The sequence below is a fragment of the Lissotriton helveticus genome, chromosome 11 (assembly GCF_964261635.1).
Source record: "Lissotriton helveticus chromosome 11, aLisHel1.1, whole genome shotgun sequence".
NCBI classification, from domain to species: domain Eukaryota; kingdom Metazoa; phylum Chordata; class Amphibia; order Caudata; family Salamandridae; genus Lissotriton; species Lissotriton helveticus.
In genome coordinates, this window is record NC_136072.1 from 910,175,584 (window position 1) to 910,187,592 (window position 12,009).

Below are 12,009 nucleotides of genomic sequence, written 5' to 3' on the forward strand. Positions count from 1 at the left end.
TTGATGAGGTTTCACCTCTACTTTTCCTCATCTTCCTTTTTCTTGAAACGAAAGTTTCTTTTGTTCCTTATCTTTTCTATTGCATTCCTTTGTTTTCTTCTTTTTAAAGTTCTGTAAGAAGAAAGGATGGTTTATATGGTGTAAGAAGGGAGGATGGTTTATACGTTTTTTCCATTCTTCTTTCTTTGTCCTCTTTTTATGAATATTTTCTCTTTGCTGTTCTTTTTTTCCGCTTTTGCTCAATTCTCTTGCTTTCATTTTCTCTTGTTCTCCGTTGCTGTTTTTAGCTTTTTGTTTTCCGTTAAGAAGAGAGGATAATGTAGTATCTTGGTATTCTCTATGCTGTCCTTCTCTACCTCTAATAGAATGTTCATGTGATGCATCTATCAGAATGTTGGTGGTCTGCCTGAGAGTTCACAGTTGGCTGGGCTGAGCACCATGATGGATGCTCCTGGTGGGGTCTCTCTGTACATCTTGGATTAAAGCATCTCTTAAATATTACATCACTTGTAGACTTCTCATCATTACAAAAACATACACTTGTGGAGAAATGTTCCACGAGATACCCACAAAAAATATGTTGTGTAACTTTGTGAGTCAATATTTCACAAACCAACAGACAGGATTTCAATCAATCAATCAGTGACACTTATAGAGCGCGCTACATACCCGTAGGGTCTCAAGGCGCTGGGGGGGGGGGGGGGGGGGGGGGGGGGGGGGTGCCGCTCCTGCTCGAACAGCCAGGTCTTCAGCTTCTTCCTGAAGGAGAGGTGGTCTTGGGTCAGGCGCAGGTCGGTCGGGAGGGAGTTCCAGGTCTTGGCGGCCAGGTAGGAGAAGGACCTTCCTCCTGTAGTCGCTCTTCGGATGCGGGGGACGGCGGCGAGGGCGTGGTTGGCTGATCGGAGGTGGCGTTTGGGAGCGTAGAAGTTGATCCGGCTGTTGAGGTAGCTCGGGCCTTGGTCGTGTAGGGCTTTGTGTGCGTGGGTGAGGAGGCGGAAGGTGATTCTTTTGTTGACGGGGAGCCAGTGAAGGTCTCTCAGATGTCCGGTGATGTGGCTGGTTCGTGGGATGTCGAGGATGAGTCTGGCTGAGGCGTTCTGGATCCGCTGGAGTCTCTTCTGGAGCTTGGCGGTGGTACCGGCGTAGAGGGCGTTGCCGTAGTCCAGTCGGCTGGTGACGAGGGCCTGGGTGACGGTCTTCCTGGTCTCGGTGGGGATCCACCGGAAGATCTTCCGTAGCATGCGTAGGATGTTGAAGCACGCCGAGGAGACGTTGTTGACTTGCCTGGTCATGGAGAGGGAGGAGTCCAGGATGAAGCCCAGGTTGCGTGCATGGTCTGTCGGTTTGGGTGCGGTGCCCAGGGCGGGAGGCCACCAGGAGTCGTCCCAGGCGGAGGGGGAAGAGCCCAGGATGAGGACCTCCGTCTTGTCAGAGTTCAGTTTCAGGCGGCTGGTCGTCATCCACTCGGCTACCTCTTTCATCCCTTCGTGCAGGTTGGCTCTGGCGGAGGCGGGGTCGTTGGTCAGGGAGAGGATCAGCTGGGTGTCGTCGGCGTAGGAGATTATGCTGAGGTTGTGTTTGCGTACGATGGCCGCGAGGGGGCTCATGTAGACGTTGAAGAGGGTGGGGCTCAGAGATGATCCTTGAGGGACGCCGCAGATGACTTCGGAGGCCTCTGACTTGTACGGTGGTAGGCGGACTCTCTGTGTTCTCCCGTCGAGGAAGGAGATGATCCATTCCAGCGCCTTGTCCTGGATTCCGATGTTGCTGAGGCGCTGTACTAGGGTGCGGTGGCAGACCGTGTCGAAAGCCGCGGAGAGGTCTAGGAGGATGAGGGCCGCTGTTTCCCCATTGTCCATCAGGGCTCGGATGTCATCGGTGGCGGCGATGAGGGCGGTCTCGGTGCTGTGATTGGCTCGGAAGCCGGACTGTGAGGGGTCGAGGGATCCGTTCGTCTCGAGGAAGGCGGCCATCTGCTTGTTGACGGTCTTCTCGATGACTTTGGCAGGAAACGGGAGGAGCGAGATGGGGCGGTAGTTCTTGAGTTCGGTGGGGTCCGCTGTTGGTTTCTTAAGTAGGGCGCTGAGTTCGGCGTGTTTCCAGCTCTCAGGGAAGGTGGCGGTGTCGAATGATGTGTTGATGATGTCTCGCAGGTGGGGTGCGATGACAGCGTCGGCCTTGTTGAAGACGTGGTGAGGGCAGGGGTCAGTCGGTGATCCGGAGTGGATGGAGTTCATCGTGCGGATGGTGTCTTCGGTGCTGACCGGGGTCCAGGCGTGGAGGGCGGTGGTGGGGGGTGGCTGTTCGGTCATGGTGTGCGTAGGTTGGTTGTTGAAGCTGTTGTGTATGTCCGCGATCTTGTTGTGGAAGTATGAAGCGAGAGAGTTGCAGAGGTCTTGCGATGGGGTGATGTCGTTGTTTCCTGCGCTGGGGTTGGAAAGCTCTTTCACGATGTTGAAGAGTTCCTTGCAGTTGTGTGCGTTGTTGTCCAGCCGTTCCTTGAATGCTGTTTTCTTGGCGGCGCGGATCAGCTGGTGGTGCTTCCGGGTGGCGAGTTTGAAGGAGGTCCTGTTGTCCGGTGTAGGTTCCCTTCTCCAGACTTTCTCGAGGGCTCGGCAGTTCTTCTTGGAGCTCTTGAGTTCGTCGGTGAACCACGGGGCTTTCTTGCTTCCGGGTCTGCTGGGCGGGGTCCTCAGCGGGGCGAGCTCGTCCGCGCAGATGCTGATCCACTTCGTGAGGTTGTCGGCGGCCTGGCTGGGGTTCGCTGAGCTGGCAGGGGGGTGCTGGCTCAGGGAGGTGGCGAGCTGGTCTGCTGTGACCTTGTTCCAGCTTCTGCGGGCGGCCTGTTGCTGGTGGTGGTGGGTCGTCGTTCTCTTGAAGGTGAAGTGGACGCAGCTGTGGTCCGTCCATTGAAGCTCTGTGGCGTGGCTGAAGTCGATGTCTGTGCTGGAAGAGAAGACTGCGTCGAGTGTGTGTCCGGCGAGGTGGGTGGGGGTGGACACCAGTTGCTTGAGTCCCAGGTTGGCGAGGTTGTCCAGCAGGGTGGTGGTGTTGCGGTCGTTGTTGTTCTCCAGGTGGAAGTTGAGGTCCCCCAGGAGGATGTAGTCAGCGGAGGGGAGGGCATGCGGGCTGACGAAGTCGGCGATGTCCTCGCTGAATTGTGTGCGTGGTCCAGGGGGTCGGTAGATCAGGGTGCCTCTGAGGGTGGTGTTCGGGTTGGTGTGGATCTGGAAATGCAGGTGTTCGGCGGTGGTCAGGGTGTTGTCGGTGCTGGTCGTGAGACGGATGGTGTTCTTGTGGATGATGGCGATGCCTCCTCCCATCCCATCATGCTTTTACTTTTTAAGCTCAGATAAATACATTTCTGCAATTTTCACAGGAAGCTTAGATACTAAGTGCCAAGTAGGCACATGTACAACATATATAAATGCATAAATAAAGTCTCCGAAATGCATCCATGATTTGGGCATTTAGCTAGGTGAAGGAGGTGGAAACCACTAAACGAATTACTGCCACCAGACCTCATGTTTGATGGCACACTCAACTCAAATAACATAACAAATCAGTTTGACTCCTTAAAATAACAGCTTGCATCAGATGAACAACTATTCCTTGAATGAAAAAAATACATTTGATCAAGTCCTATTCATATGAAAGTTGGAGAGAAAGCAGTAATAGAGAAGCTGGAGGCACAGTGGATGATATCCTGTCAGTCCGTTTTCGTTCTTCCGGCACATAAGAAGATTCAACGATCTTTGTGAGCTACATTGTAAACACAGTGATGTGGCGACGCCTAAGTATCCCAACTATAGCTGAATGTGAGAATGTGGGAAAGGAACAATGTTCTGGGGTCATTTTTGGCACTGGGCAGCTGTAATTAACATAGGTGATCGGGTCTCAGCCACTGGCAATTACCATATTCAAGCCAATCATTTTTGTCCCACTGTGACACTGAATACAGAGACCAGCCATATGCAAATGAACCCTGGCCCTGCTCCAATAGTAACAGTCTAGTTCACACTGCCAGGCCAGATCTGCCCTAGATTCTAGATAGTTTTTACCCATCCCGTTTGAATTTTCTACAGTTGTAAGCACATTCAGCTCTAGGGTGGTGCGGCTGCTGCAGCCGCAACTGGCACCGACCATAGGGGGGAGATGTGCTGTGTTTAGAAATAGCACAGGTTTAAAAAGAACCTGCCACAGAATTCCTTGTGTGTCCAGCAGTTTTCAGGAAACAATAAAAATGTGAAGATAACTTTGGTGATTAATGTTCCTGCTGGAGGGAGATCGGAGTTTTTTCTCGCGGCAGTTTCCACTCATGATAAGGTAGCGCAGAAGGTTAATATGCTGCTACAAGAACGTGTACCACGCAAATCACTGAACTGTATTTTATGTGGATTGCTCAGTAGGTTACTGCTTTTGTCAAAGAGATCCTTTTGTTACTTGCAGTTCATAAGTTCCAACCCTAATATAACACAGTGAGCTGTGAACAGTCATCATCAAAGAGCTGCATGCAAACTGGATTGTATAGGTTAGAAGGTTATGTTTTTCCCCCTAGTCTTTCATTATCCTAATGTTGCTCAAAAGGATTCATTTGAGTAGAAATATATTCTTATTAGTAAAGCCAACCACTGTGGTAACTTTTAAACCCGGAGTTTGTGCTTCTCCAGATCAAACACTCTTAAAATATACTGCCTACTGGTATGGATGACATGATTCATACAACTTGTAATCCTATTTTTTGTTACATTTCTTATAGACTGATTAACAAATGTATGGTTTATTGGCTCTGTGTAATGAATGTGAATAAGATGTAAAGTGTTACAACACCGTACTCTGATATGAGTAATGCTATAAAACAAATGAGATGCACCTGAGAGAGGGGCTATGGAGAGTGGAGTTGAGCATGGTAGTAAGGGAATTCATGGTGAAGGAGGTTTTGTGGTGGGCACCAAAAAGATTGTCGCACTGAGCACCACCAGCGCTAAAGTCTGCCCTGGCTGTAAGTAACCTCTTGCTCCTCCAACCTGTCTGTCGCTGTTCACAGGCATTGTGCATTATGTACCTACCTTTGCCTGCTGTAGCCGGCCAGAGAGACCTACAAGAGTCCAGAAGGGAGTCTTCTTTGCTCTGACTGTTGTGTGATCAAACCATTTACCATTTCCTGCTGTCCCTGAAGTGAGAGGTCTCAAGTGAGGACAAAGGACTATTCTGAAGGGCAATCTATAGCCCTCTTAAATCCCCCCCCCCCACAGTGGAGGATGAGTCGATCCAATAGCTTGGATCAAAGGGTTTGCTACTGAGTCTGCTGTGACTATCTCAGCTTATGAGTAGCTCTACCTCTACCCTGGAGGATTGCGGTCAGAAGTGAGCCTTTTACTTTTGTTCAGGTTCACGTGCACAGTTCTTGCATGATAACTTCAGTTGGAGAATCTTCTTCTTTCCGAATATTCTCTGCTACTCGCTGCCACTCAACTCGTCCTCAAAAGCCTCTTATTACTTTTCAGCACTGTAAGTGTACAATCATAAATACTATTGTGAGAGATAAGTATTTGTCTGTGCTTTTATGCAATCGTGTTTTATATAGTATAGTACTCTGGTGCCCTAGCCTGATTGATTTAAAACACAATACATTAACTTGTGGGTAGTAATTCTGCTGCATGTGCATTTGGAGGGTCTTGCTGCACTGCCACAGGGGATGTGGAGATTTTGATTCAAGTATCTGTGAACACAGGGGCACAAGTTGTAGACTTTTTGTACCAACACTTGAACTGAAGGCAGTGCTGGCATCCTTAATTACAAATGTATATCTGTCCTCATTGATACTCCCGGGATCAGGTCCCATTCTCACAGTGGCATTGTACTCAAGCTGCCTCTAACCGATAGGCAAAACGCATCAGAAACCGGTCTGAAGGTAGTTGTGTTACCATCTAGATGAGACCTAGCCTTGCAGTTTAGGTTGTACGGATCTTTTGGGGACAAGACCAAATCAGATTTGCATAAGGCTGGTCTCAGTCTCAAGAGACGTAACTGGCAAAAACAATAGAATTATTCTCCATTAATTATTAGGTGCTGAGATTAGTTGAAGTATACCAGCAACCACTAATTTTGTTTTTCTGATGACTGTAGTCATTTTTCGAAAGTCAAATCTTATCAAATGAAATACAAAATGTGAGACCTGATGACCAACAGTTGTCTGTTCAGACCCATGTAATGAAATCAATTCCCCTTATAGATGATTGCGGTATATTCAAAAGGCCCAAGGGATGTAAAGCATTTCCCATCAAAGTTACACTTTCTAAAATGCCTGTTGTGCGATCTAATAACACAGTTGCAGCCGTTTTCAACTCACCTAGAATGGCAAAGATCACCATGAAAAACAGAAGTAAAAGAAGGATGTCGATGAATGGCGGGAGGGACTGGAAGATCTGACGTAGGTTCCTGGAACAGGTAGACATGTCAATGTCAAGGGTAGCACACATTCACTAGATAACTTTACATAATGCATTCATTCACACATGTGGGTAGTAATTCCAAGAGTAACACATTGTTTATCTCATTCCTACCATTCTCAACCCTTTCAGGGAAGCCAAATATCATTGTTCCCGTTCTTTGTGATCTAAGGCTGCTATTAGAAGGGACCTAGCCAATATAGGGGTGTGTTTTGGTACTGTATGAAACTGAAGAGATGATTACTGATTCAGTCATTGGTGACGACTGAGTAAGAGGTGGATGGTTTGAGTTCTTCACAAAATGCATGAGGGTGTTTAAAAAAAAAAAAAATCACCCACACTACTCCCAAATCACCCAAATCACCAGCCGGGCTAGAACTGATCTGTGAGAATCTCAATGACATTTGTGAATACCTTTAGTTACCTTTAAAGGATTCTCACTAACTCATAGATAGCACCTTCACAGACAACGATCACATTAGTAGGCCTAAGTGAGCTTCAATAGTTCTTTGGTTGCATTCACAGCGAGCCCCTTAGTTAGTTCTTAAGAGGCCTTTCATTAACACAAATCAGACCCTTTTAAGTGTAAAAGAAAGTTTCGAATAAAATACTAGAGCCTAATGGTACCTGTGGAAACACCTCAAATAAGACCCTGTCTGACAAGGTATTTGGATCCTCTGTTGCTCTGAATGTGACTTTTTGTTGTAATTTGCACACTTACTAACTTTTCTACTGGAAAACAGATGGGACTTTCTCTGATCTCAATTAGAATCCTAATTCACACTAAAATAAGATCATCTTTGACTGCTTAGAGCAGACTGGCTGTGGTATGCAGTAGGATCTCCACTGAGCCAGGAAACAAAGAGCAGACATTGCAAATAACGTTTAACACTGAAGAATGTTCAGCACCTGGGTCTAACAAACCACTGGCTCCCTCATACTCCAAATGCCTCCTCCTTTTGGTTGAGGTCTACAGTGAGGAAATAATGGCCTATGCTGTGTGATCTGCAGCCAGACCAAACGTCCTACAGCCGCTGGAAAAAATGGTGCTTCTCCTGTACAGCACCTCCCAGGATGAAATACCCTAAGCCCAGTGGGGTTTTTGGATTTTCAGGATGTCCAGATACCCATATATTTGAAATAAACTTCTTAAATGCTGTAAAGAACAAGGAGGGGGGGGAGGGTGAGGAGAGAAGAGAGGGAGAGAAGAGAGGGAGAGAAGAGAGGGAGAGAAGAGAGGGAGAGAAGAGAGGGAGAGAAGAGAGGGAGAGAAGAGAGGGAGAGAAGAGAGGGAGAGAAGAGAGGGAAGAGAGGGAAGAGAGGGAAGAGAGGGAAGAGAGGGAAGAGAGAGAGAGAGAGAGAGAGAGAGAGAGAGAGAGAGAGAGAGAGAGGGAGAGAGGGAGGGAGAGAGGGAGAGAGGGAGAGAGGGAGAGAGGGAGAGAGAGAGGGAGAGAGGGAGAGAGGGAGAGAGGGAGAGAGGGAGAGAGGGAGAGAGGGAGAGAGGGAGAGGGAGAGAGAATAAAATGTGTGCAGTAGTAATGTTAGGTGCATTTTTTACATTTGGCCAGACTATAAGTTATATGATAAGGGGTACTTTTGTGCTATATGTGCTTGAAATAAAGCTCTGCATATTTACAACATTCTTGCCTTGTGTATAATATGTGGCTTACATTTCTTTAAGTCAGAGGACAAGGCAAATTTCATTAGCATCTCAATTCGAAAAAGATAAGTTAATTTGCCTCATGTTCCTACTTGTGAATGATCTAAAACGGAAAAGTATGCCGTGTGAAATGACGGAGTTCTCTCTGATTTGGGACTGTGCTATTTGTGACATCACAGCCTAGACTTAATATGAGGCTTCTTATTACCTTTTCTTTATGATAACAGAGACTTAACGTGTCATTCGACATGGATATGGGAAAAGTTACAATTATTAATATATATTTTTTTAAACTTTGTTTATTGATTATGATCACATTAATACGTTACATGATTGAACAACACATTGCATATTTTCATCAAGGTGTTACAGATAAAAACAGTAATCAAGAGTTATTCATTACATATCTCCTACTAGTCTCTCTTGCCTTCGCATTTCCATTTCAGTTGTGGGTGACACACATAAAGTACCCCTATGTTCGTTCCACCGTGACCACTTCTTATCCCATTTTTTGGGGCACCCTTGAGTCTTATAAACCTCTGTCCCTGCCACCATACATCTATCCATTTCTTTGTCCCACAGGGAGACCCACTGTGGGTGCTTGTCCCCCCAGCCCCTGGCCACTTCTCTCTTAACCAATGTGTAACCCAGCGTTGTAAATTGCCTTTCGACTTCTGTCAGGTCAGTAGCCTCCCAGATGTTCAATAACCCAAGCTGTGGTGTAAGTGTTATATCCTTCCCCATGGCTGTGCGCATTTGAGACGTTGCTCCCCCCCAAATGTGGCGTATCTTGGGGCAGGACCATAGTGTATGATAGAACGTGGCCTGCTGCCCACATCCCCGCACACATCAGTCACCAGGCTTGGATCCCATCTTAGCCAGTACTGTTCCTGTAATATATGATCGGTGGAGTATTCTAAGTTGGATTAGGCGAAATCTCTGGGTAATAGCTGCCTCACGCGGGGACATCAGTGCCGATTGCCAATCGTCATCCTCTATAGGGCCTACGCCATCTTGCCATTTCTCCCTAAGTTTCGGGAAGGCGTCTGGGAGGTTGTTGCTCAGCTTCTTGAAGGTTAGGGATATTGCCTTTGAGGCCAGAGGCCCGTCCAGCAGACGATCTTCCTGGGGCGAGGATTCCGGTATATCTTTAAAAGATGGGAAAGCCGCATGTAGCGCGTGTCTGATCTGTAGATATCTATATATTTCACCTTGTGCCATCTGATACTTCGTCTGAAGTTCATTAAAAGTCAGTAAAGCCCCCTTTTTAATCAGGTCCCCCACTTTTAATAGCCCAATTAGGTCCATTTGTCAAATCCAGGCTGATAGCCTAGTCGTCCCAGCCGCTGAGCAAACCATAACGGAGTGGCCAGTGAGAGAGTGCCTGCCCATCCCAGTCGAGAGGTAACCAGACGCCAAATTTCAAGTGTATGTTTGGTCGGTCCAAAGAATTTCCCCTTGTTTTTCCTGTCAGTCGTGTACAGAGCCCCCAGATATACAGAGCGGTCAGTTTGGTATCTGTCGAGGGCGTATGCTGGGTCATCTGGGGGATGGTACAGCCAGCGATTGACCGTCACCAGCTGCGCCGCCCAATAGTACCTCTGCAGAACCGGGAGGGTACAATTATTTTTAAGTCTTTAGGCACATGGGTAGGATCTCAGATGAGCACCAGGGCTCAGTGCCAATGTGAAGCAAATAGTTGTACCCCAGAGAGACCCAATACATACTAAAAGCGAAAAGTGTGACAACGATCCATCCATTACATACAGCTGCACAGCTATTAGACAGGTTTGAGCGAGTTAAGCTCAATCTATGAGTGAACCAATATTGATAGATCCAAATTAGGGATACAGGTTTGATGGTGGCGTCATCCTAACTTGCTTCTGGATTATTTATTACATGATGAATCTTAATACCTCCTTCCCTACAATCTCATGGTATGGAAAATATTTCCACGTGATGGGTGTCAACTAGCCCATAGTATTTGCATTTTGATCTTAGCCTAGGTCCAAGAAGAATAAAACATACCCTGCAGATACATACATGATGTATAACGTTGGTAAAAATCACTGTTCTACTCTTAATGTATGCTTGCTATATTGAGAATCCCACATTTAATAAACCTGAGAAAGAGCTCACCTCATTTCCTTAGACTGCTACACTGTAACATCTGAATCACAACATGTAGATACCTTTATAGATCCCCATCTATCAGTACTCCAGATAAATTAACAGCAAAATAATGCTTTATTTATCCTCCGTATTTTGTCAACCATCAAATGCACTATATCAGTGGCATGCAAAGACACCCAAAGTGGAGCATCTTTGCTGGTAATTCAGAGATCTTCAACAAAGTGTACCAGTAGGATGTTCTACAAACTTTTAACTAGGCAGAAGCCAAATAATTCTTCCGACTTAGACATCATCCAGACAGTCACAGTCTGGATAAGAACCCTTAAGCACACACCTAGTTGCACACAGGATTACTATGTGTTCTTCTAAAGAAGGATGTATTGCGGAGGCTGTGCTGGGAGCAGATCATTTTCTAGTTAGTAACAGATCTCTATCCATCATTATTGTTTCTTCAGAAAGGCACTAAGCGACAACATGGTTGCTTCATTCCACAGAAACTCTATGACCAATTGCTCTCTGTGAAAACACGTGATTCCCCTCTACAGCTAACTCAAGTCATTCATTTACCCCTCATGTTATCCATGTTATACATTCACCATTTAAAAAAAAAAAATCAACCCCGACAACTAAAATTCTCCATTCCAATGAACTTTCACTTTTCACTCGTGGAAATACTCTCCGTAAATGTGCTTTTATTCTTACCTTCGCACAGCTCCGCTGTATCGACAGTCCACCAAGAAGATTGGTCGCAAAGCACGTGTCACCCGAACATGAGAGGTCTGACGCACAAGCACAACAATTGCCTCAGCGAACATCACCAGAAGAACACAAGCCTGTGTTGCAAAACATGGGAAGAGCAACAATTCATTGTCTAGGCCATAAATATCACACATCCTGCAATACAGCACTAAACCCTGTGAAACATAAATTATTCTAGCATCAGGACCAGTGCTGAACACCAGCATTATGAGCAGTGACTAAGAAACCAGAACTGGCATTCTTACAAAGCTGCATGCAGTACATGACCTGCAAGAGCTCCCCTTTGACACAAATATATATTTTTCTAACAGCGAATGGTTCAGCAAAGCCTTGAGTATATCTTACCTTGACCATTGTCCTTTTGTGCCTCACAAAGGTGCGACACCCTAGCCATCTCATTTTCATACCCAGTTCAAAGACAACCACCACCAGGGCAAACAGCTCAAGCGTAGCATGGACCTGTAATGAGAACACAAATGTGAAGCACTCAAATGTATCAGCAGACACGTGATACACACTCCCTCCCTCCAGGTGACAAGGACGGCCAGAGTTGTCCAATAGAATCATGCAATGTAGTAACATTGTAGCTCAGCCAGCTTGCACCATCACTGCAACTCTAATCTCAAGCACCATATTAACTACCTATCAACACATATTTACAACAGATAGGCACTAAGGCAGAGTACAACCAGTGTTTCAGTGTCATATTTTCCACACTCTCTCTCCCTAAAGTGAAAGCACCTTAGTGCTTCAGACTCACATGACACACACTCACAGATTTAGACTGAGCTCTCACAATAGTGCAGTGACAGGAGTCCCACAGCCACTGACACTAAGCTCAGTGATCACCGTCATCTCAAGTCTCACTGGTACCCTACTCATTGACCCCAAGCAGGTACTTCGCTGATTATAGGTATCACAATGAATGACAGTAAGCTACGCCCTCTCAGGCTCATGGTTGCCACACTCGTTAATATTTAGATGAGCACCCTAGTACTGCAGTTT

The 12,009-nt window shown here is 46.5% G+C and overlaps 1 protein-coding gene across 2 annotated transcripts in view; it reads right to left on the minus strand.

Moving 5' to 3' along the window:
• The window catches only part of TPCN1 (two pore segment channel 1), a 280,704-nt gene that overhangs the window by 151,878 nt on the left and 116,817 nt on the right, over window positions 1-12,009 (minus strand). For both annotated transcript variants that reach the window (XM_078667151.1, XM_078667150.1), the window contains 3 exons: window positions 11,350-11,463; window positions 10,948-11,078; window positions 6,353-6,441 (listed from right to left, as the gene is read on the minus strand). In XM_078667151.1, coding sequence (XP_078523277.1) covers window positions 6,353-6,441; window positions 10,948-11,078; window positions 11,350-11,463 — 334 coding nt within the window. The remainder of the gene's footprint in view (window positions 1-6,352; window positions 6,442-10,947; window positions 11,079-11,349; window positions 11,464-12,009) is intronic.